The sequence below is a fragment of the Nansenia antarctica genome (assembly GCF_963989245.1).
Source record: "Nansenia antarctica genome assembly, chromosome: 7".
Lineage (NCBI taxonomy): Eukaryota > Metazoa > Chordata > Actinopteri > Argentiniformes > Microstomatidae > Nansenia > Nansenia antarctica.
In genome coordinates, this window is record NC_137677.1 from 2,628,967 (window position 1) to 2,655,578 (window position 26,612).

The 26,612-nt window shown below is 46.5% G+C and overlaps 1 protein-coding gene across 1 annotated transcript in view; it reads right to left on the bottom strand.

Annotated features, from left to right (window-relative positions):
* The window catches only part of shroom2a (shroom family member 2a), a gene marked incomplete at its 5' end in the record, with an annotated part of 39,656 nt that overhangs the window by 12,115 nt on the left and 929 nt on the right, over positions 1 to 26,612 (bottom strand). The window contains 4 exon segments of the mRNA XM_080535989.1: positions 716 to 3,458; positions 4,101 to 4,223; positions 19,158 to 19,306; positions 24,831 to 25,013. Of these exon segments, the coding sequence (XP_080392115.1) occupies positions 716 to 3,458; positions 4,101 to 4,223; positions 19,158 to 19,306; positions 24,831 to 25,013 (3,198 nt within the window).

Below are 26,612 nucleotides of genomic sequence, written 5' to 3' on the forward strand. Positions count from 1 at the left end.
TACAACCTCATGCTTTGGCTACTGATTCTACCAAGACCAAATACAAAGCTATAAGGTTTTTAAGTAGTAGTAGTAGTTGGGTCATACCCTTTTTCTCACACTCCTCACCCTTTTCCTCACTGCCCTCCTTTGTCTGAGGGTGTGACTTTTATGAGCAACCCTGGATTAATATTTACTTGACTACTACCTTGGTGGCCCTCCATTACTCATTGTCTAAACAAGGCAAATTAAGTCACCGTGAGAGAGAGCATATCTATACTTCAACTTAATGTGCTATAGTTCATGGCGAAAGTCAACAAGGTGCTTGCTCGTTGCAATCTCTAAAACGAAAATGAGAATTTTTTTTTACTTTTGAGAAAAACAGAATCTTTTTTTTTATTTTTATCCTGGATAATGACATGTATGTACAGTATGTGACTGTATGTCACATACAGACCTTTGGGGACAGAGCCTTCAGCGTGGCCTCACCTACCCTCTGGAACTCCCTTCCCATAGTGATCCGCAACGCCCCCACCCTGGACTCCTTCAAACTAGCCCTCAAAACTCATCTGTTCTCCAAGGCCTTTGGCCCCTAGTCAATGTTTCAGTTTTGCTTTGTTTGTTTTCTGTTTTGTCTGTCTGATCATTCCCTTAGAATTGTAAAGCGTCCTTGGGTTTTTTGAAAGGCGCTATATACATGAAAGTTATTATTATTATTATTATTATGTGGACTCACCTGGCCGTAGAAGTCAGCAGAAGGGGAGGAACGAGACCTCTCGTGGACACAGGTGGGCTTGGTCCGCTCCTCCGCTCCCGGGTCCAGGATGTTGTCGGCTGAGCGGTAGCGTCCAGAGGCTTTGGTTTCCGGAGGCCTGTTCTGGATGTTCCACGTGGCCTCGTACTCGGCGAAGGTCCCGAGCCTCTGCTGCTCCAGGAAGGCCTGCCTGTGAACAGAGTAAGGCACTTCCTGTCCCTCCTCAGTGTTCTCCATCGGGGGTGTTGCTCTAGTCCTGACCTCTCTCAGGGTGTCCGACTCAGACTCCCTGGGGTGGGTCATCATTCCTCTGGCCTTGGCCTCGAGTCTCGAGTCTTCGGAGCAGCTTTGTATGGCTTGTTTGGGAAGGGGTTTAGGGAAGGCGGGTTTACCGGTGGCCTCAAAGAACTTCCGTCGGTCCCCTAAGGAGCTCGCGCTCTCTTCGTCCACTCCCACCTCGTGGATCTTGTCCGGTTCGGAGAACGAACGCACCTTCTTTTCGGTGGTGAAACGCTTACGGCCTCCGATGCGGGTGACCTGACTAGTACTCACAGACCCAGATCTGTTCGGTAGAGCCTCAGAAACGCTTGGTAGTTGTAAGATGCCGTCTTTACGTGCCAGGAGAGAGGACGGGTAGCCGCCAGGCAAGGTTTCAGCCCCGGGGTGCTCCAGTAAGACCGGCTCCAGGTCTCTCCTCCTGAACGAGGTGGCTTTGAGCACCCGAGCCTGGGCCTCCTTCAGGTGGTCCTTGTAGGTGCTGGTGAACGAGCCGTCCGAGGACGCGGAGGCGGAGGTTTCTTGAGACTTCCAAACCTCCTCCGGATCCTCTTCGGCCTCACAGGGCCCGCTGAGGGCAGCCGCGCTGTTACTCTTCTGCAGTCTGGCCCTCCTCATCTGGATCTCGTTGCGTAGCGTGGTGGCGAAACGCTCGCTCCGCCTTACCTGTTTGACAGTCAAGGGGTCGAGAGCCTCCTCTCTCCCGTCCTCACAGTTTGTGAGGTTTCTGGGTTTGTCTAGGCCTAGGCCTGGGGTGGTCTCCGTGGACAGAGAGTGGAGCATGGGGGTCGTCTTGGGGCAGATTTTACTGCCTACCCCCTGAGTCTGCATCTGCATGGTGTCTTGCGGTAACTCTCTCTCTCGCTGTAGAGGCAGAGACCTCTTCTGATCACTCTGCTTGCTGGGGGGATAGCTCATGTAGTGGGTTTCGGCAGTCTGTGATGTGTTGTTTCTCTTCTGGCCTCCCCTCTCGTCAGAGCCGGCCTTAGAAGAAGCTAGAGAAGATTCCGGTACGACAGGGGGAGGGGGAGCGACTGCGGATGGTTGCTTATGACGAGGAGGGCCATCGTCCTGTCTGTTATATCCATTGCTGTCTTTGCTGTTGTTGCTGGTGTACGGCGGCGGTTGTTGAGGTAGCTGATACTTTGCTTTGTTGACCGTCTGGGGGCTAAGTGACGTCCTGTCACTGCCGCCCTGTACCACCACGTCTTTGCCTCCAGTTCCAGCTTTCCTGTCGTCCGCCTTCACCAGCAGGGCCTGGGACACCGCCTGCCCAGGCTGCCTCGCCGTGACGCAGTAGTACCGGCTCTGTCCCCCGCTGCTGCTGTTGTCCGGGTTTTGGTCGATGGCCGTGCTGGACCCAGAGGTGCTGCTGGGGGTCCTTCCCTGATTCTGGCTGCTGTAGAGGGGGAGTTGGTTGTTGAAATTGTTGGTGGGTAGCTCTTGCATGCTGCTGTAGTAACCACTTATGTTCTGTGGTTGTTTCGGTACGGACGTGGACGCGGCCCTGGGTTGGGAGTACAAAGTGCTTTCGTCGCTATACTGCCGTTGGTGGTAGGGCACGTGAGCGTGAGCATAGGGAGGCGGGCCCAGCCTAACGTCAGTAGTGGAGAGGGAATACAGCTTGTTGTTTGTGTTCAGCTGGTTGTGATTAGAGTTATCGGCTGGAATGTACGGGTTAACAATGTCATTCTTGGGGGGTAGGTTATGACTAAGCCTCAGACCTTCGTTGGGGCATTGAGTGTTGTTGTCGGAGGCCTCTAAACCTTTGTCTGTTCCTTTCCCGTGGAACTTGGGATGGACGTGAGGACCAGGCGGCGGCTCGGGATAGGCCGTAACAAGCCCTTTTTCGTGAACCTTGGTCGCGGCGAAGCTGTCGCTGCGTACCGGGGGCGGGGGCGGGGGAGGAGAGGGAGAAGAAGAAGTGGTCGTCTTCTTCTTCTCGGGAACGTGCCAAACGGGCCCGAAGTTGGCCCTCCCGGAGCTGGAGTGGCGAAAGCCCGGCTGCTCGTCGGTTTTGGGGCTTTCCCGACCCCCTGTGCTGCTCCCCCCGGGAAGCTGCAGGTACCCCGGCCGCTCTTCCTGCTGCTTCACCCCCTCGCTGCCAAGGCTCTGGCTGTGCCTGCCGTTACTATGCCTGTTGCCCCCTGAGTCCCACTGGCTGACCTTATAGAGCATGTTCTCCATGGAGGCGGCGTTGCTCTTGGACAGGGTGTAGTCTGGGGTGCCGGAGCTGGTGGAGAAGGAGCTGTAGGCGGAGTCCCGCTTGCCTCCGCCCCCCAGGTGCTCCACGCTGTTGTTGTTGGACTTGGCCGGAGAGAGACAGCCTGGAGGGTAGGGGTGGGAGACATGCTCTAGGCTGTCCATGCTGCCCAGAGAGCTGAACTGGTCGGAGACTCTGCGCAGGTTGGTCTGGTCCCAGCCGGTGGTGAGATCAGTAGAGGACGAACTGGGGAGGAAACAAGAGGAGGGAGTCCTGTTCAACTGGATACACAACACATAAAACAATTGGCAGTACTTTACATAAAGTTGCCCCTATTCGGTTGTTAAGTCGTGACGTGTTCCGGGTCCAACGTTGGCTGAGGCGCTGTCTTCGAAATGCCTCAGTAATGATAATAATTCATTATATTTATATAGCGCTTTTCCGAGGCTCAAACGCGCTGATAATATGGGGAAAACGGGAAAGTGCTGCTGTGTCCCTTGTTGTATGAATAGATCAGAGTCTAAAAAACGATTGAACTGTCATTCTACCGCTGTAGTACACTGGTACTCTGGTGCAGGGAATTTCTGGTTTGGACCCGGAAATTGCTCAACGTCACATTTGACGTCAGACTTAACAACCAACACTGCAATTACCCAAATAACATTGTATTATCATTAGCTAATTACATACACATTTGTTATTCACTGTGTAATAGCATGTTTACAATATTGTTGCTACCTACTTATTACCGAGTTACTACACGGGTAAAAGGGCAACTTGACCGAACCGAACAACCTTATTTCAATCATCTACAGGAGAGTATATAAAGTAATAAAACATAATTTTAAAAAGGAAAATAAGGTGCCAGTTTCTTGTGCTCTGGGTTACCTTGCATCATATCTTGTTTGCCAGACTGGCGTGGGCGGAGACTGTGTTTTGGCAGTATGTGATTGGCTCTCGTTGAACTTGGTGGAGTGCCAGGAGTGAGGCCTGCTTACGGGTTCATTCCTCCTGAAGAGAGGGCAAGAACACAGCACTGGATTAGAGAGCAACTCCTTCTTGGAAACCTTGAGTCGCATGTACCTTCATTTGTCTGCATTATACAACAGTCAACAGTGCAAAAACACATCACATTAGCAATACAATATTTCCATTGTAATATGATGAGGAAACACACATAATTTGAAGATTTTACAACCATAGTTCCACATATTCATGACGAATATGGAAACCTCAAAACATGCCAAAAGAATGATTTCATGGTTTTAAATGGTCTTTAAGGCGGCTGGATCACAAACCACGAACAAGACTGACAGTCATGCAGTTGAAACCTACCCTTTAAAGCGGTTCTTTCTGTAATGCAGGTGGGAAGAGGGTGAAACAACAATGCATATAGCAGAATTAGCACAAAATACGGCAAATGTAACTGTGAGCTGTGATTTCTTTGCTAGGAACACCAACAGAAATGTGTGTCGGGTCAATGCCTAGGAGCATTAACCCATAAGACAAGTCAATGAGGGACAGGCTACTACATAATGGTAAGAAGTGACTAATCATGGGAAGTTTGCTTTAGAGGACAGGGTTTGAGTGACAGCGTTGATACAGATGGAATGGGAGGGTATGGTAGGTAGATGACATCACCAGACGACAGACAGAATGGGATCATGGGAACACAACACGCCTGATTGGATGGTAGCAGAGGAGAGGAAAGGAATGGGTTTGCTATTCGTAACTACGGTTACCATACCTCATGGAACTTCGCAAAATCTTCGTGAGAAAGCTCCTGGCCACATGTACGTCACTCTCTGAGGGCATTTTCTGAGCTACAATATCCACCATTTTCATATTCCTAAGCAACAGGGGGAGGAGGAATACACACACTGAATAGCTGAACTCACAACTAATAAGGGAAATAAATCCCACTAAATCCTAACTGAGACATTGATGAGTGAAAGGTGTCCAGGTTTGTGCAATAAGACAACACAGGGGAAAACTACATATGCTGCATTAGTGTTGTTTACTAGTTTTGAAGAAAGAAAGAGATACAAATAGACATCAAAAGGGGTAAGAGACAAACTTTTCTAAGCCTCGGGGCACCCTTATAACTCATTTCCAGACACAGTTAAATTGACTGTCCTTGATAAAGGGATACAAACGACAAAGTAATTTGTCCTTCGCAAATATACTATGTCATTGCCCCCTCTCCTGGTCAAACGAGTGAGTGCTCTTCCTGCTTCTTACTTCCACATTTCAGAGAGGCTTATGCTAAACTTGATTCTTGACACACAAAGTGCTGCAGGCAACTACAGCCTACAGGCAGGATGGAGCTGTTCCAGTTCCTACTTCCTAGTTCCTACTTCACACCACAGACTCCATGTAAGAACAGGAGGGACGGAGACGGAGGTGTGCTCAGACCATATGGCCCCACAGGGGACAGAGACCCAGCATGGGGGGAGGCTTAAGAGGCCAAACCCAGCTCAGTCGATTCCCCCCGTGGCCAAGCTGTCGTCTGCCAGACAGATCCTGTCCCTCTCCAACCTCGACGACGTTCAGCTATGTCACTGTTAGTCGGACACACCGGCACACTGAAGCTTTGGAGGTATCATAGATACGAGTGGATATAACTTGATTTGTCCCAACTATCTTGTTGAAACAAATGATAGGGTAACCGAGTTTACAAGAACATCCAGTAAACTTTGTATTATATTGACTGTTTTTCTGAGGGTTCACATGCGGTTGTTAGATTTAGGTCACCAGGCCTCCGGCTCAACTCAAGCTCTTGTATTGTGGTTTTGACACACTGCAGTGAGCTCCTTTTCCTTGTGACCTATTTCACCTGCTGACACCCTCCCCCCTAATATGTGTCATAATACCTGCACTTCCACCTCTCAAAACAACTGGAAACTGATAACAAACTGAAAGCCGAACGTAACGGTGCCTTACAAAGTGTAGGTCCTCTGAAAGCACTTTTTCAACGTATCAAAATATACGCTTACTAACAAACCTATAGAGGTATACTTGCTATCATGGCAACATTATGAAGCTTGTAAGGTTCAGCCTTGCCTTGCCTTGCCTTGCCTTGCTTTAATTCTCACTGACCTCGGCCAGCCCTTACTGCCCTATAAAGCAATGGGGGTCAAGGGGTCTTTCCCCCCCTCATCCACCCTGTCTCTCAGCCATGAATGATCTGATGGCTAGGCTGGCTAAACAGGCTAAACAACAGCTAGCTTCCTTCAAAATGGCAATTCATCCATTGTTGCAAAAACACTTTGGATAAGAAAACAGAATTATATTATGGCATAGTGAGTGACTGTTGTTTCAATGTCCACATCAAGTAAGAATATTCTAGATTCAAACATGAAGGATTTTGAACAGACCGGTTGGAAAGCAAACGGTGGATTATAACATACAACACAGCTCTATTTAGGAGACAAAGAGAGGCCAACGTTAGGCTCCGTCTTCCCTGCCTCCTCCTCCTCCTCCTCCTCCTCCTCCGACTCTGTGCTTCTGGGCCACTCTGAGCTAGCCACACATGGCGCTCTCGCCATTGACATGCAAATCAGGTGGTTTTATTAGGCATATTGTCAGGGCTACAGCTGGGCCGGCACAGATATGCCAGGGAAGTGAATCAGTGGAGCCAGGATGGGCCGGAGGGGGGAGGGCTTTGAGGGGTGAACTGTGGAAAACCCCTACTTATTTCACTGTGTTTTCACAGAGCCACATTCAAAAATAAACAACTGACACCCTGTGGACATAATAGCCAACCGAACAACTTGCTAAAAAGCATTGAGAAAAAGAGGGAGGCCGAAGCTCTCTGAGCAGCAAAGGGCGGCCATACTTCACTGATGTTATGCCTACCATAAAGGCCATACTTCACTGATGTTATACTGATGTTATGCCTACCATAAAGGCCATACTTCACTGATGTTATACTGATGTTATGCCTACCATAAAGGCCATACTTCACTGATGTTATACTGATGTTATGCCTACCATAAAGGCCATACTTCACTGATGTTATACTGATGTTATGCCTACCATAAAGGCCATACTTCACTGATGTTATACTGATGTTATGCCTACCATAAAGGCCATACTTCACTGATGTTATACTGATGTTATGCCTACAGTAAGGCCATACTTCACTGATGTTATGCCTACCATAAAGGCCATACTTCACTGATGTTATACTGATGTTATGCCTACCATAAAGGCCATACTTCACTGATGTTATACTGATGTTCTGTCTACAGTAAAGGTCATACTTCACTGATGTTATACTGATGTTCTGTCTACAGTAAAGGTCATACTTCACTGATGTTATACTGATGTTCTGTCTACAGTAAAGGTCATACTACTGATGTTATACTGATGTTCTGTCTACAGTAAAGGTCATACTTCACTGATGTTATACTGATGTTATGCCTACAGTAAAGGCCATACTACTGATGTTATACTTCACTGATGTTATGCCTGGCTAGTGGCTACAGTATTAATCTTAGATCCAGCAAGTGGTGATGCTGGTAATCTGTTTCACAACAAGGCCTTTTCCTCGTGGGATTCAACAGCTTAACTATAATGAAACGCTGAATCTTGCAGATAGCGGCTTAACCTGAATGATGCATCGCCTTGTGATGGATGAATGTCAAAAAACCAGACAAGCCAAAAATCCCCAGAATCATATCGGGGTCACATAACTAAGCCTAAAAGCTCCCCCATATTTAAGCCTACCACTGACCCATCTACCGTCGTCACATTACAGAAGACATCACAGAACCACCCATGAGCAGACGCCACACCACAGATGTGATTGCCAAAAACAATGTGACCATTTCTAAAACAAATCACCCATCAACATTCAGTGAACCAACCAAACATAGAGAAAAAACTACATTCACAGACTACTCACCAAGTTCTCCCATGTGTGAGAGGGAGCTGAGCGTTCTACCCACAGGTCCTGAACGTTCTACCCACAGGTCCTGAGCGTTCTACCCACAGGTCCTGAGCGTTCTACCCACAGGTCCTGAGCGTTCTACCCACAGGTCCTGAACGTTCTACCCACAGGTCGTCAGAAGGCTTCTAAGGAAGCCGTATCCCTAACAACAAGGCTGTCGGTCGGCCTCGGAGCAGACCTGCAGACCTCTAACGTGGTGGACTGAGGACGGCCGTGCTCCAGTGCCCTCCTCCTCAGGCACCGCATTCCACAGCCACTTCAAAGACCAGGCCGGGACAAAAGAGACTCCAGCAGACTGCTTGCTGGGGTTCTGGTCATCACCATGTGGACCCTCTCTCTCTCCTCAACCCCGGTGCTTCAAAACGCACAGTACCAGGTCCACGGGCGGTCTATCTACAACACACAGACTTCCTTCACTGCATAGTGCATAGTCACTAACTTCTAACTTCTACTGCCTGTGTGTGTGTGTGTCTCAGCCGAGGGCAGATTTCCCCTGGGGATTATGGGGGGGGTTTACCCCTGAAAGAAGAAGGCTGCAGGGTGTATAGGGGAGGAAGGAGGGAGGTATTGTCAGAGACCAGTCCCCCCTTAGAGTAATCCAGCACCTTGTGTCTTCTCATTGGCTCTCGGGGCTTGTATGCTAATGAAGGGTTGAAATGCTGGACTCTCCCTTCTGTCTGTCCCTGTTGTGAGGCAGACATGCATTTCTCTCATTACTATGGTAACAAGTTCATCAGTGTTGGTGCGAGGGCACTCTGGTTTCTAAAGCGCTAGGTAACTAGGAAACCCAGAGGGGTATTACGACCTCACCTCCTCCACGCCTGGATGTCAGAAGCACATGAATTAGGACACAAGACAACAAATATAATCAAATAGCACAAATTAACCAGGTGTCACTTTTTACCACAATTAAAACCCTGGCCTTACCTTATATATTGTAACCCTATTGGATAGTCTGTTTGGAATGTGACATAAAAAAAATGCCTTGATAAAAACCTAGTAATAAATCCTAAAGGAATTGATAAAAAAACAAGCATTTTAATAGTGTGACCTGTTGGCTCTGCTAGCCTCTTAAGAACAGTGCCAGGAACACGGGTCAGATTGACCCGTCAAAACAACACATTAGAAGTAGGAAAGGTGACATGTCTGCTTCTATAACATCTAGCAGCAGGTTACAAGACTTCACCGATGGCATCTGGATCCTATCGGTGTTTAAACAGAAACGTTGTGTGGGGGGGGGGAGACACAGACTTAGATTACAGCTTGACCTACAAAGTTTTGATTAAAACTTTCCTTGGCACCCAAACAAGTGGTCTGGTGACAGGCAAGAAGATTAGTGAAGAATTATTTGGGCCCAAAGTTGATGGGAGGGCTTTAACAAAACAACCTTTCACAATGATCTATTGTGAGTGGACCCTTCCAGCATGCATTCCAGACAGGGGCCATTTAGATTCTTTCTACATTCAAATACATGCTGCATTAAAAAATGCACGTCAAAAAACGCATACCAACATGTTTTACCTTCAGAGCATCCCCTCAAGACATACTTGAAGTTGAGGACATAAACAAATGCCCAATAACACACATCACTCTGGTCTGAGCACACATGAACCAAATGCAAAAAAAAAAAAAAAACGTTTTTGATGAGTACTTCATCAAAAACAACATTTGTTTTGATCATTTGATGTCAAATCAGCTTCGTGGTTAAACCTGACCATTAGACTTGCTTAAAACAACAGAGATGCTTCCTCTGAACAGTGTCTAAAAAACTGAAGATAATTAGGTAGGCATACATACTTAATTGGCAGCTTTTTTTTCACTTAGCAGAGGGTGACAATAATACATAATTAAGTGCAACACTAGACAGTGCTGGGAAGGAAGGAAAATGCTGAGCTTGAGGGTTCCGGGTTCCATTCTGGAACTTGGAGGTGATCTGGTTGATTCCGACGGTCCCCGAGGAGGGGTCTTACAAAGGCTTTCTTCAGCAGCCTCTCACAATCAGGCCAGTCATGTACGGCGGGCGGGAGAGGTGAAGCGTGAGCAGCCCGTAATGACCGGCACATTCCTGGGCTGAGTGGCATACCGAGCCGCGAGTCATCGTCTGCCTGCGCTGACCCACGGCCCCCCCCCCCACGGCCCCCCACACCTGGGCCTCTTTTGTCTGGGTTTAAGAGAGCCCATACAACATCAGCATGACACACTCCTCTACTACCCAGGCTCATACACTATCCATTACCCCTGTTTAGTTCTGTTTAGTTCAGCATTATAGGACAATCAATGTTCAGGTCATTCCCTCCCTCTCTGTACTGTCCAAATCACTTTCCTGCACTGGAAAAAAAATGAGATGAAGACCAGTCTTTTTAGGGTGCCTCGTGCAGAAATGTGCTCTCTGACAACCTAGTTGTCTCTGTCTCTGTACTGACCGGGATTGGCAGTTCGTGAGTTTAGAATGATAAGGTTCTATCTCCGTTTCGGGCAGTTCAGAGATATTGAGCGTCAAAGTTTTTACATTCCATTATGTTTTGTGAGATGGAACCTTTGTATTTTATTAATTACTAACTCAAAAATGTCAACGTTTTAAAAACAACACCACACAGGCATTAATAAACATCTAATGGATCAGATTATGTAAAAAAAAAATGTTTTTGACAAAAATGGAGATAGAACCTTATAATTCTAACCTCACAAGTTCTTAAATAGGGCAGGGGCGGGCGGTTGGTCCTCTTGTATGTCTACTGTGTTCCAACTGGGACAAAGGGACAGCTATGCCTGAATCCTGTTCAGAATGACAGTCTGCTCAAAGACACTTGGAACTCAAATTAAGTTATTTCAAAGTCAACAATTCACAGAACAGAAACACAGATAAAAGAATAAACTACAAAGAAGAGGGGGATTGAGCCAAAGCAACAGGATATGTAGCCTAAAGAGTTTTCATAAGCTGTAGCAAATTCAACATGCTTTGATATACTCATATCCCTCTCATATCCCTATGGCCCAATCTACCCCATGACTGCTCATATCAGCTGAGGTTGATGATGTAATAGATCGTGTTAAGTCAGGACAAGCACGGCTAAGGGAACAGCTTGCCGTCAAAGATGGAAGACGAGGAGAAAGTCTCAAGCTAATACACACTTTAGTTAATACACACTTTAGATACCATAATGCTGGTTGTCATGGACAACACCATAATGCTGGTTGTCATGGACAACACCATAATGCTGGTTGTCATGGACAACACCATAATGCTGGTTGTCATGGACAACACCATAATGCTGGTTGTCATGGACAACACCATAATGCTGGTTGTCATGGACAACACCATAATGCTGGTTGTCATGGACCACACCATAATGCTGCTCATGGACAACACCATAATGCTGGTTGTCATGGACAACACCATAATGCTGGTTGCCATGGACAACACCATAATGCTGGTTGTCATGGACAACACCATAATGCTGGTTGCCATGGACAACACCATAATGCTGCTCATGGACAACACCATAATGCTGGTTGCCATGGACAACACCATAATGCTGGTTGCCATGGACAACACCATAATGCTGGTTGCCATGGACAACACCATAATGCTGGTTGCCATGCACAACACCAAACCGTGTCCCCCCAGATGATTCAATACTTCAAGAGATAAAACAAAGATATTAAACTTTTACTCTGCAATTGCCAAGTTTCAGTATTAATCACCAGCATGTAGGGGAGGTGAAACACTTACTATGAGTGATGTTGGTTTCATTATAAGACGTTGCCATAAACTACCTTATTAACACACAAAGCAATGCAAACATTGTCATAATGTTAAAATTACCAGCAAATGGTTTCCTGTAACACCAATTAAATCTGCCTCAATCACTAAATGTCAACTCACTGGCAACTGGCAATGGAACAAACCACATTTAAGAGGAACATTGATTTAGGAACATCAATGGAGCGTTGACGTAGCTTACGCCGTAAACCTGTCGAGCCCCAAACCTGAGGGATTCTAATGGAAACAAACACAGATCAGTAATCATCGGTGGTCAATGTTGGTGTTTTTGTTTAGGGTGCATGAATTACTACAGGCCTCGTCGAAGGTGTGGACTTGTGCTGATAGACCTGACTAAGTGATAGGTGTAGACAACTACAGCATGCAAAACACTCGCAAGAGGAAAATTGATCACCTGACTATTAGGATTCCTTTAATGGAGTCTTCAGACTTTGCATAAGGAAGCTTCCTACATACTTGTTTGAGAAGAAGGCGCAAGGTCAGTGAAACACAACCTAGTAAGTTCCAAGTGAAGTTTTAAAACACTAACAAAATATGCAAAAAATACATAGCATTTCGTGAGCTTGGAATTCTATCTCCGTTTAGAATGATAAGGTTCTATCTCCGTTTAGAATGATAAGGTTCTATCTCCGTTTAGAATGATAAGGTTCTATCTCCGTTTAGAATGATAAGGTTCTATCTCCGTTTAGGGTAGTTCAGAGATATTGAGCGTCAAAGTTTTTACATTCCATTATGTTTTGTGAGATGGAACCTTTGTATTTTATGAATTACTAACTCAAAAATGTAAACATTTTAAAAATAACACCACACAGGCATTAATAAACACCTAATGGATCAGATTATGTAAAAAAACTAAATTTTGACAAAAATGGAGATAGAACCTTATAATTCTAACGTCACGATTCACCTCCTACCTCTACATTTGGTTTTCACTGATCTACTGCCTACGGATAAAGAACCGAGAACCGAGGACACTTCTGTATGTAACTTACAACTGAGGCAGAAGTGAGAAACCCAATCCAGGGGTATCATGGGGTAATGATTTATTCATTCTATGGTTACATTCGGTGCCACGGCTCCTCATGGCCGTGTGAAGATGATCTGGCCTTCCAGAGGAACTTGATCCCCCCAGAGAGAGAGAGAGACATCAACTCCATCCCCAGATCTAGACCTCAGGTGGCAGGGGCAAAGTGTGTCTGTGTCGTCTGTAATCTGTGGGCTACTACAAGTATGTTTTCTCTTAAAACGATAGAAACGTTGATAAAGATATTGATATTTTGGAAAAATGATAGCGTCCCTAATCATAGAAGAAGCCTACGTGAAACGAGAGAAGACTTTACTAAACTGCACATGCACAATATTTTTACCACTAGATGGCCATCAACCTTCACTTTCAGACTGAGCAAAGATAAATAAACAGCTGTATTTTGTGAGAGATGTCTGCTGAAAATTAATAACTTCTTGGCTAACAACAACATCCAACTTCTAGGAGGTTTTAATAGTACCCAAATGCACCTTTCCTTTCATCCAAAAGGTGATAAACAAAACTGCATTCATTTAAAAACAGATATTGGTTCAGTTTCACAGAAGCTTTGTACAGCTACCTCAAAAGCTGCTAGAGAGTAACAACTGTAAAATCAACGTTGTCTGTGTGTGCATGATCTAATGACATTTGTTAAATTAAGAACATTGCCGGTCGAGAGAAGGAGTGGGCCTGGATTTCCAAAAGAGATAAAGTCCATTATCAGTAATTTAGCTGCAAAGCTTTTCGCGAAAACCCACCACTGGTCATTGCGGCTGACTTATCCTCTTCCTGTAGACCACCCGAGGTCACTGGGAGAAAAAAGACTATAGTCCTAAATGCAACTACTGATTACTGGGGTATCCAAAAGAGACATAACCAATAATGGTGAGACTGATCCTACAGGAAAACACTAGCACGACAGAACCCAAGTCCTAGACAATCACTGCTCTATAGAAACATGTAATTAACAGCTACTGAATAATGATTTCTCCCCTAAGAGAAAGACCAAGCCATGGAAACTGAACATAACCAGCAGCTTGTCTGACCAGGCAAAAACCCAAATGCATTCACCAGATTCAGCTGGGGGGGGCTAAGGATCTTAGACAATGATTGTCAACAAATAAATGACCTAGTAGCAACCAGTGAGGCAGATTAAACCAAGTGTATCAAACCAAAACAATATCTCAAACAATAACATTTACAAGAACAAGGAGGGTTCAAAGTTCAGCTTGAACTACTTGGCAAGACATAGGCTAGGCCTTTATGTAGAAGCAGGAAGAAGCAGTAGAGGCACTAACACATGTGGTAGCTCAACAACATTTTGTGGCAAGAAGAGAGGGTTTCAATCATCTAAAATCACACGTCTGTTTAAAAGCTTTCACCTTCCTGTAAAATTCCAAAGCTCCACCACCACTCTTAAAATGATAAGTGATGCTTTCCCACACAGGTAACCACACCTGTCTCTCTCTCTCACACACCTGAGCATGACAGGCCTCTCTTTTCCTCCTGATTACCTCATAGTTACACATTAGTTCACCGCACGCAAAACGGATAACAGGCTCCTCCCCCCTGCTGCTGTCGGTGGAAAGGCCACACCTGCAGAGAGAGAGAGAGAGAGAGAGAGAGGGAGCAGGTCCTGACAACCGCCAACCGATCCACACGACAGTCAAATCCACTTCTACTGTACCCACCCCTCTGGGACAGGGCCTTACATGTAAGGAAGGTGTGCTAGGGCATCTACTGTATAGGCACACAGAGAGTGTAGGCGGGAGGAGGGACATGTAGGAATGTAGCTCTTCCCTACACTGAGGCTCCGGTAATGACCCGGTATCACCATTCTGTGTTCTAATTCAAGACTCAGGTTTGTTTTTGTGGCCTTGGAAAATGATCGGCTGCGGGTGCCATTTTGTGCACATCGTATAATCAAAGCTAAATCTGTCCCGAGTCAAAGACCCAACAAAAGGCCTGAAACTTGTCCTCAGGGGAACTGAGGGTCAGTCAGGATGTCACACATTCCTCTGAGACAATATGACATTGGCTGGAGGCGACACCACCAGAAACCTTCCACCCCCTATCCCATCACCAGGCCAGGCAAGGTGTTATATCAATGCCAATTAACCACTTCTACTGTCATGTAGGCCTAGCTGTTTGGATCATCGTGTCAGAGTTGCATGTAGCAGTGTCTGTCTGACTGATCAGCTCGGAGCTTCAGCGTGACATTAGAGCCGATCTGAAATGGGACGGCTGTGGCGCAGGAGGTAGAGCCTCCGTCTAATGATCGCAAGGTCGGCAGATCGGCGGTTCGAGCCCCGGCTGGCCACATGTCGAAGTGTCCTTGGGCAAGACACTGAACCCCAAATTGCTCCCAGTGAGCGGGGCCGGCCGGCGCCTTGCATGGCAGCTTGCCGCCATTGGTGTGTGAATGTGTGTGTGTGTGTGTGAACGGGTGAACGAGAGGCCGTTGTAAAGCGCTTTGGATACAGGCGCTATATAAGTGCGGTCCATTTAACCATTTACCATAAATGAAAAAGGGTAAATTCTCCTCACAGAGGGAAAGTCCCCCTTATAGTCATATAAAAAGAAAAGGCTATTGTGAGTAAAGCAGTCTTAAGCCTCGCTGAGGAACGCACAGCCAAGCCTTTGTGAGGAGATAGACACTCTCAGTGAACTTCCTCGTAGAGCAGTGTTTGTTTAGAGCTAACATTATGATATGATACAACACACTGTGAAACCCAGACAGGGAGGAGAGACAAAGGCAGCAATGTCTCGCCGCACAATGGAGCCGTGTGTTAACGCAGCCCTCTGGACTTCTGACTAATGATTCAGCAGTTGTACCACCAAGTACGGTACTGTAGCCTACATGTCAGGTTATGGTCCGAGTTTTGACATTGGCTAACGAGACAGGATCCAATTGTTAATGTCACCGGTGTCCCGTGCCCAGCGTGTCAGTCTGGGCCGTGTTGTCATGTGAGGCAGAGAGTGGAGGACGAGAGGAAAAGGGAAGCATCGATCCAGGCCTCTGTGTGAATTTAGAATTAACACCGTGCTAACTAAAAACATCATCACAAAGGGACAAAGAGAGAAAAAGGGATGTGGAACACCGGTCATGAATGAATGAATGGTCTTTATTGTCATTAATACAGTACAGGTACCATACAACGAAATTTAGGAGGGGGGGCTCCCCTGGTGCTAGGAAAAAAAATACTAAAACAAGAAGGAAAAGAGCTGGTTTACATAAATAAAGGCTATATACACTATCCACTATACTATACTATACAAAAAAAACACTGTGCTGTACTCTATGCTATGCTATAAATATCCTAACATTTCCTATCTCTGAACCTTATGTACCGGTACACGAGGGTTGTCATATTGCACATAGTATTATTGCACATTCATTTAAAGTGTCGCAGTTTGCAGGTTTGAAATGTTCACAGTTGTATTTCAGTATTGCACTTGATTACAATCTAGTAGCTGCCATCAAATTGTCTAGATTGTCCAGGGCCTAGAACCTAGGTCTTTGCTGTGTTCAGGGCCTGATTGGCCCTAGGGTAGAAGCTGAGCTTCAGTCTATTTGTCCTGGCGGACATGGTCCTGAACCGCCTGCCTGAGGGCAGCCGAACAAAGTGTTCGTTCCCAGGGTGGGATGGGTCTCTGGAGATCTTGGAAGCCTTCCTAAGGCAGCGTGTGTTGTACAGCTCTTCCAGAGAGGGGAGGGGGGCGCCGGTGATCTTCTGAGCGCTTTCCTCTCTGCGGCTGTGCAGCTGGAGAACCACACGCAGATGCAGTAGGTGAGGATGCTCTCCACTGTGCAGCGGTAGAAGGTCACAAGCAGCTACTGTCTGAGGTGGTATTTCCTGAGGACTCTCAGGAAGTAGAGCCGCTGTTGTGCCTTCTTGATGATGGCTGGTGTGTTGGTCTTCCAGGACAGGTCATCCTGTATGTGCGGCTGTGGCTCAGGAGGTAGAGCCGCCGTCTAATGATCGCAAGGTCGGCGGTTCGAGCCCCGGCTGGCCACATGTCGAGGTGTCCTTGGGCAAGACACTGAACCCCAAATTGCTCCCAATGAGCGGGCCGGCGCCTTGCATGGTAGCTTGGCCGCCATTGGTGTGTGTGGATGGGAGAATGAGAGGCCGTTGTAAAGCACTTTGGAATAAGCCGCTATATAACTCAGTCCATTTACCATTTACCGGTCACCTGAATGTGGCCTGTAGGTGCATTGTGGGGCACGTTCTAGCCAGGACAGAATGTTATCGGATCTGCCTGTCCCACTGGAGGTGGATGGGTCGGGCACGCATTCTATTCTGATCCCTGGTCAGTGTAGAAGACGCAATCAGAAAGCGCATCGGTTCCCTTCACTGCGAATGCACCAGCAACAGCAGCAGCATGCGCCATGATGATTACCCGCGGACCACGTTGGGGTTGAATTGGCGTAAATATTCAAATATTAGGGAAAACAATGCATAGGCAAACCAAACATCCAAATAAAGGCATGAATAAACCCCTTGTGAAGTGAATATCCTAGACCTAGGCATCATAACCAAATACTGAGCAAGCAGCTGTGACCTGAGACATCGCTGATGAGTTCACAGGTTTTATTCTCTCGCTTTATTTCGGCGAATAAGACAGCACAGGGCGGCTGTGGCTCAGGAGGTAGAGTCATTAGACAATGATCGCAAGGTTGGCAGATCGGCGGTTCGAGCCCCGGCTGGCCACATGTCGAGGTGTCCTTGGGCAAGACACTGAACCCCAATTGCTCCCAGTGAGCGGGCCGGCCGGCGCCTGGCTTGCATGGTAGCTTGCCGCCATTGGTGTGTGAATGTGTGTGAGTGAACGGGTGAATGAGAGGCCGTTGTAAAGCGCTTTGGATAAAGGCGCTATATAAGTGCAGTCCATCCAATGAATGAGCACATCAATCCAACTGGAGATGTCACCGTTTATTATTTCATCTGTACTTAGACATTTGTAGATCATATTATATCAGCAGATAAGACTAGTCTACTAGTATATGTTCCAATGCCTAATAAAAACCTAAAGCAGTGGCGTTGATTAATAAATGCATCGAAACAAACCCAAGCTAGGCATGTTTGAATAACGTGCAGGGGAAGGAAATCCAAATACAATGCGAGTCAATGAAGCAGACAGAAGGGGACAGGAACCAGCCACACATGAATCAGGGCCAGATTACATTATTTGCATGAAACATCTTCTTCCGTTTTTTCGTGTCATACCTGCTGGGGTGTGATCTAATGCGTAGAACGCTGTCAACCGTCACTACCACCACCCAGCTCTTCCTCCTTTTCATGTCGTTGGCCACATGCTGGGAAATTGTGTCAACAACCCTGAACCTTCTCTTCTTAAACTGCACCACAGAATCTGGCAGAACAGGACTATCCTGCTACAGGCAAAAGATCCCGAGCGATGCAGAGCTGAACCACTGACACACTAGTATGGTTCTCACGTGCTCATCACGCTTAGCTCCAACTGAACTCTTACTGTGGCTGGCTAAGATATTAGTATTTTCGAAATTATATCTCAAATTGTCCCCAAAAAAAGCTTGGCGATAACATATCTGTTACCAACTGTGATGAGCTATAGAATAAGCAGGCTTGACCCTCTTTTTAAACCACAACATTTTAGCTTTTTAAAACCATAACACTTTTTATTTTTATTTTTTATGACTGGACCTTTTAAATAGGCACCACTACATTTTATAAACACTGCTATACAATTTGTATCGTATGTATTAATGTATGTGACCTATGTGTGTTTTTAATGTGGAAACTGTGTTCTTGAGCTGCACTTCTGCCTGTCGAAGGAGAATTTCTGTCACCGTCACTGTGTGACGGAACAATAAAGCTATCTTGAATCTTGTTTAGTCACTGAACAGAGCCTGGTACGGGTTGACACGACAGAGTGAAAACCCCCCGTAACATCCAGTCACAACACAGTGGCGCAGGCCAGGAGACTCCCTCCGTCATAGCTGCTCCTCTGCACCCATCGCTGTGTTAGAGGTGTCTCCATGGTAACCGGTTGGCTGGCAGGGCAGAGGGGAACGAGAGACCAGCAGTGGGAGCAGCAGGTGTGTGCGTGTGTGTGTGTGTGTGTGTGTGTGCGTGTGTGTGTAGCTTCAGGCTCAGGGGGGACAGGGGGGGGATGGGGGATGGGGGAGTGGTTTCCTACCTTTTTACCACCAGCGTGAGGGTCTTGTGGGAGCCCTTCACCAGGCAGATGGCCTCCTGTCTGTAGCCGCTGAGGGGGACCTGGTTGATGTTCACGATCTCGTCTCCCACCTGGAGACTCACAGCCGCCGCCTTGCTGCCCTCCTCCACCTGGAACACAAACACAGAGCTTATCAGCAGAGCTATCAGCTAGAGCTATCAGCTAGAGCCTACGTTCACCGTACTGGAGACCAGTCATGCCATGTGTGACGTAATCCATACTTCAGATACATACACAAAGGCGCAAGGACATAAAACAGAAGTGTGTGTGTGTGTGGGGGGGGGGGGGAACACATTAATTCACTAGTCTACATTTACATTTACATGTTTGGCATTTAGCAGACGCCTTATTCCAAAGCGACTTACAATCAATACATTTGACTAAGCAAGTGAATCATCAATCCACCAGTCGTAGCAGGAAGAGTAATCCAGCTCAGGCCTGGGGCCACTGATAGAAGGAAAAACCTTCTTCTATCACCTTCTTCTAAACCTAGTTTTTATTTTTTTGTTTATATAGACACTGGAGAAACAGTACAAGGGGGTCAATAGAAGTTTTTAGGGACACAGTAGAGGGGAAAAGCGGGTGTCTTCAGGAGACGCAGTGCTGGGGGGCAGTAGAAGTCTAGTTGTTACAAAAGAACAGAATGCTAAAAGAATAAGGAGCGATGATGGGCGCAAACCCGCAAGACAGCCTTCATATTTCTAGAGAGGAGGGTTCTCAAAAGGGTCTAAAAATGCATCAAAGAGAGCTGGTCAGGACCGATGGCGTGGAGCAACAACAAACAGCATTGTGTTTGCATGCTGAGAGACCCGGGACCCCGCAGCACCCTGTCCCTGTGAGGAGGGCACACACCTGGAACAACACAGCGCTGGGGGGGGGGGGGGGGCTGACAGAACCCCCTACAGGCAGGCTAGGCTACAGGAGACTTGAGAAAAAAACCACACAAACCCTTGATGACATCACACCATCTCTATGCCAACGCAGGACAGTGTCCTTAGAGGGGAGGGGTGGGGTTGGGGGGGGGGGGGGTCACTGGAGAGAGTGCACAGCTAGGGGTAAGGTCAAGGGCTTAGGTCAAGGCAGAGTAGCTTGTGGTAGTGGCTGCCCCCCCTAAATACCAACCATTTTGAAAGCCACGGACATCAGAGAGGGGGGGAGTGGGGGGGCAGGGCAGAAGAGAGGGAGAAACAAAGACTGTGAAAGACTGTGAAAGACTGCGCGAAAGACTGAGAAAGACTGAGAAAGACTGTGAAAGACTGAGAAAGACTGTGAAAGACTGTGAAAGACTGCGAAAGACTGCGAAAGACTGCGAAAGACTGTGAAAGACTGCGCGAAAGACTGTGCGAAAGACTGAGAAAGACTGCACGAAAGACTGAGAAAGACTGTGAAAGACTGCGCGAAAGACTGCGAAAGACTGAGAAAGACTGTGAAAGACTGCGCGAAAGACTGCGAAAGACTGAGAAAGACTGTGAAAGACTGTGAAAGACTGTGAAAGACTGCGAAAGACTGCGAAAGACTGTGAAAGACTGTGAAAGACTGCGAAAGACTGCACGAAAGACTGTGAAAGACTGTGAAAGACTGAGAAACACTGCTTTGCGGTTGGCAACATTACACATAGGCTCTCGGCCTGCAGCTGATAATGAGTGCTCAGCTCCACTCAGGCCCAGTAACAGTTTGGGGGGGGGTTGGAGGGGTTGTATGACTCAGCTGTAGAGGTATGTGTACCTTTCCAACCCGCTAGGTACCGGACAGACTTTATCCCCCACACAGAATACCAGAGGCCAGATAGCGCCAGCTTAATCACATCCCTGGTTCATTATTCTCTAATAAAGAGAGGATTTGAAGGAACCCAGGGCCAGTGGTGGTAGGGGTGGGCGCTACCCTGATTGTGGGGTTACTGATTTAACTGATTTAGTGAATACCTGAAATTGTGCGTAGATGTTTTTCTGTTTTCTCTGTGTGCATGGTTAGTAGTTTAAGCAAGTAGTAGTTTAAAAAAGACAGCAGATGATATAACTTTTTGATACACAAACATTCACTGAAATGACCTTTGCCCAGTGATCGCGAACTTAGTCACTAGTCTACAAGAGTGCTGCCGTCACAAGCCTGCGAAAAACACATTGCCAGCTGCCATCTGGGACGTTATCTAACAAGGTCAACATACTCACAACACAATTCTGCATTCACACACAGTCACCCAAACAACGTTTATTATTTCTAAACCAGCAGGGTTCCATGACATCCGGCATAGCTTCCACACACCAGAACATGAGGGGGGGGGGGGGGGCAAAGGTGTTTCAGAAATACCTAAATAAGCCCCCACTTAAAAATAACCTTATAGTGTACAGTACAGTGGAATTCAAAACAGCTTCTCAGGGGGGTGCGCCACTCATAGTAGGAAAATAAAGTGCTAAAACAAAGGAAGCGTTGGCAGCACAGACACTACCCAGAGTCCTTCACTGTCTGCCACTAGCGGTACAATGCAAACTGGCCCCCATGGCGGAGCCTGTGAGGTCACCATAGTATCCCCCACGGCCAGGCTTCCTCTCTGCCTCTATCCCTCCATCCCTCTCATCCCCGTATCCCCCAGAAATAGCCTCCTGTGTCCCTCGGCGGAGCGGCAGAGGAAGGATGTGGTAGTGGTGAGGAATGCGTGTTTTGTGCTGACAGGCGTCCTGTCCTGTTGCACTGTGCTGCTGCTGACAGGGCACTGATGATCTCAGAGCCCCTCTGTCTGTCGGGCGTACACACACTTCGCCTACACACGGCTTAGCGCTGAGGCCAGGGGCCAGAGCGTCATCATCATCAGGCCTGGAGGTCTCCCATCGTCTGTCAGCGTTAGACGGTATGGACGTGAGTCACATGGACGTGAGTCATGACACACAGCTTCTGTCTGGTGCCTGTCATAGCTCCCCAGGTGGGGGGGGGGTCACAGAGCCATAACGTACACAGCTATAGGAACCCTATATGAAGGATAGGTTAATAGACGGTGCTTGTAGAACCCTTGACTCACATCACTTCCTGGCTTCATATACAGTAGGCTACATGGATGACAGTGAAATGCATCATGGGTGTCCTTTTCAAAAACCCTAATCCAGAGTCCTTAGGATGATCATCATACTTTTTTTCTTTTACATTCTGTCGATAGCTTGGATTTTTGTAAAGCAAAAGGTTGGGGGGTCAAAGCAATTTCACAGAATCCAAAAACAATCTCCATGGCGAGCGTTCCACTATCAAACTCAACAACTTCCTTACATAAGCATGAAGCGTTTTCTCTCATCCCCGAACACATACAAAACACTCAATTTCTCAATATCCCCGTGACAGTCAGCGCTGCACTGATGGAGTGTAAACATCATGTGTTCCTCTGTCTACCATCACTAGCCTACTCAAAATAAATTATATGATTTCTCCATCAAAAATAATAAACAAAGCAGGTATCCACATGTTTGGTCTTCATGTTACGGTACATGTGGGAATACGGTACATGTGGGAAAACTAGGCTTAGGGTTAGGTGCTAGGGTTAAGGTTAGGGTTAGGTGCTAGGGTTAAGGTTAGGGTTAGGTGCTAGGGTTAAGGTTAGGGTTAGGTGCTAGGGTTAAGGTTAGGGTTAGGTGCTAGGGTTAAGGTTAGGGTTAGGTGCTAGGGTTACGGTTAGGGTTAGACATGCCAGCACGTACCAAGTCACCCTAGCACCTAACCCTAACCCTAGTTTTCCCACATGTACCGTAACATTGACACTACCATCAGAGGCAGCAAGGACAGCTTTTCTTTAACAAGTAAACCCAGAGTCATATTCTCCCTTCAGATCATACATCGTCCTCACCACACAAGTTGCGCAATCACAAAAAAGACTTCACATTCCTTCACAAAAACATCTCTTGCAGTAGTTTCTTGCAAGAGTTTTTCTTAATTGCCTAAACCTGTTTCTATTGGTGGGTGAGCGTTCAGAACATGTAAGAACACGCTAACTTGGCAGCACAATGAGTTTCAGATCGTTCTCTGCCTTCGTATAGTAACTATGAGCATTAAAGAGAAAAAAGCTTTTTGTAAGGCAGAAATGTGGTCCAGGAGAGAGCATGTGTGTGAGGTGTGCGTGCGGTGTAAAACAGGATTATTTAGGTTTATTGAGAAAGAGAGAGACTTAAACAAAGTCCGTGAAGACCTTTGGCAAAACTTAAGGCACGCGGGGAATGTTAAGAATTTTAATTAGATCCAGATTATTATTTTTTTTCAAGTTTAAATAAATGTGCTTTGGCGGTCTTCAACCTTTCTGGGACCTTTTATTCTCTTTCGTTTTACGAATTCAAGTGGCATAAAAGAGAGAAAATAACCAAGAGCCTCTATTTCCAGACCTCCTCCTCTGTGATTGAGAAGACTCCTGCGTGCGCCTCGGGCTAGTGGGAATAAGGCATCTGCAGCATTGGCTGCATGCTCACAGTCAAGCACACGCACTAGGGAGGAACGTTGTTTTTTTTTTTACAAGGGACTCTCTCCTTTTACACACAGGGGCGGCTGTGTCTCAGGAGGTAGAGTCGCCGTCTAATGATCGCAAGGTTGGCAGATCAGTGGTTCGAGCCCCGGCTGGCCACATGTCGAAGTGTCCTTGGGCAAGACACTGAACCCCAAAATTACTCCCAGTGAGCGGGCCGGCCGGCGCCTTGCATGGCAGCCTGCCGCCATTGGTGTGTGAATGTGTGTGTGAATGGGTGAATGAGAGGCCGTTGTAAAGCGATTTGGAGCAGCAAAAAAGGCGCTATATAAGTGCAGTCCATTTAGCATTTACACAAACATGTTATTTGGTAGATTCCAAATCCCCACGAAACATCTAAAACACTCCCAAAACACTTTGTAATTTCATGTTCAGAAATAAGCCTAGGTCAAACAGACCTGAGTTTCCACGGGTATGAAGAGTAACCCCCACAGGGCAATAGCGGTTAATTCATCTTGATCTTACCCCTCCACATCACTTTGGCTTCTTCTACACCTGGAATTCTACAAAGTATAACTCAAAGCCTGGAGAATCAAAGGCAAAGGCAATCTCTGGAACACTCCTAAAGAAGAAGTCCTGGATCTCTAATCCCAGGCTAAATTTAACCCAGATGCCGTATCATGCCATTCCAACAGGCTCCGGGCTGTCAGGAATAATTCAGTACATTTTGGAGAGTCGGGGAAAAGCTCCAACATTCCTGTGCTGCTCCTGGTACTGGTACTGCCAGTTACACTTAGGAGTCAAAAACTTCACCCCAAACACTGAGGAAATGAATATAGTTAGAGCGAACACTGAGTAACACATACTGAAACTGCCATTGTGAAATGTTGAGATGTCACATGAGGTGAGTCGCAGCCAACAAACACATCACAAAAAACATCTGGGATATTAAAAAACCAACTGACTGCTACTAACTCTTCTCACGTCTGTACCTTCTTTGTAATGTGAAGTGGAGGGTAGCTTTCTGAAAGAAGTACTACACTTAAGGCCTACTCGTTTTATCCATATGATTCAAAGTAAACAAATTCTCCTAGCCAGTGTATCATTTGGTTAATCATACCTTTTTGATTGAAGAGACATAATGGTTTTAAAACCCTATGATAGCAGACTGTGTAAACAGTCAAAAATGATTAACTTCTCACCAACTGTTGTGACCGTGTCCACTTGAGATTTGAGTAGCGTTGCCGGTCCCCTGGAGCGTTTGTTCTGGCATTCAGTGACAAAGGAACTGAAACGTTGCCAAGATTGAACCCAAAACTGCGATACAGTTGGGTAGCTAGTGGGCTTATACTAACAACCCCAGCAGTGTGACCTGACCATGAGCTCTCTCAGCTCCTTAAATACTTGACAAAATGTCAAGAATTCCGCTCATTTTGATCACATGTTACTAAAAAAAATCTACATTGAAGGAGTAAAGGTGGTCACTATAACTAGTGCTCCAATGGAGCCAGTGTTCCTATGCAATGAGCACTGGGCTATGCAAGCTACAGTAAGTAAGTGGTGGACTTTGGACTTGTTTGGGTAAACAAACAGAGAAATGACACACAAAAGCAAGCAGAAAACAGACAAATTCGAGACTGCAAACAGGAGCTGGTGTTTTTTACCCCTCAAATTAATCAGCAAGGTCCTTTGTGGTAAATCATTAACCAGCAGCCAACGCAGAAGTTAAAGTGTGTAAATGTCTGTGGAACTGTTCCCCCTCACACTGTCAATTGTAAGGGTGGACCTCAGAACCGTCAGAACCCCTTTTGTACATGTCAGATCATCCCACTAAGGTCATGAGCATTTTTATATGGAAAAATGATATCCTGCTGAGGGGGAAACAAATATTACAAAACTATTAGTGTTGTTCCGATACCGATACTAGTATCGGCATGGCCACCGATACGCACAAAAATGCTGGTATCGGTATCGGCGAGTACTTTACAAAAACGTACGTTTTTTTTTTTTTTTTTTTACTTAAGTTTTACAAAAACTTTACGAGTTTTACAAAGGTTTTGAGCAGTGCCAGACTAAGTGTTAGCAATAATTTTACATCGAGGTGAGTATGCGGCTCAAAAAACATGTTTTTTTGTTTTGTTTTTTCAAACGCCGTGGTATCGGATCAGTACTCGGTATCGGCAAGTACTGCACGGTCAGGTATCGGTATCGGTATCGGGATCAAAAAATGGTATCGGAACAACACTAAAAACTATTGTGAGGAATTAGGAAACAAGTAACAGCATGTTTTGGGCATTTCAAGCTTTCTATAAATAAAAAAAAAAAGAGAGAGAGATGGCACTTTCCAACGCATTCTTTCTTAAACCTCCACCTCTCACAGTTGCCCATTTGGCACAGACATAAAAGCAGCCATGAGTTACTGTAATGGGGCCTCTTGCTCTTGGGGTTGGAACATTGGTATGCATGTCACATACCGGTGGGAAGAGATGGTGCAGCAGGTCATGTTTGAGATACAGACAGACGGAGAGGGACAGTTTACAGTGAGGAGGGGAAACTCGGGACGGCGGGAACACGGAGCGATCCGTCAGCGGGCCTGGACAGACAGGTTTATTGGGGGAATATGACTTCATAGGGCAGCAGGATGAGAGGAGACAGGAAGGTGTGAGGGAGAACTGGGAAATCCTGTTCCCTTTTCACACCCTGGTTGAGTCTTGGGTCAGGCTCCCACACGAGGAGGAGTACTGTCTGAATAAACATATTTAGACTGGCTAATGTAGAAAATCCCTGACAGTCAAACTGGAAAATGTGGATTTTGTCAAGAACCTTGAGAACGTTGAGTTAAACATAGTGTTTAACTGGGCATGTGTGTGAGTGAGAGTGAGAGTGTGAGTGTGAGTGTGAGTGTGAGAGAGAGTGTGAGTGTGAGTGTGAGTGTGAGTGTGAGTGTGAGAGTGTGAGTGTGAGTGTGAGTGTGAGTGTGAGTG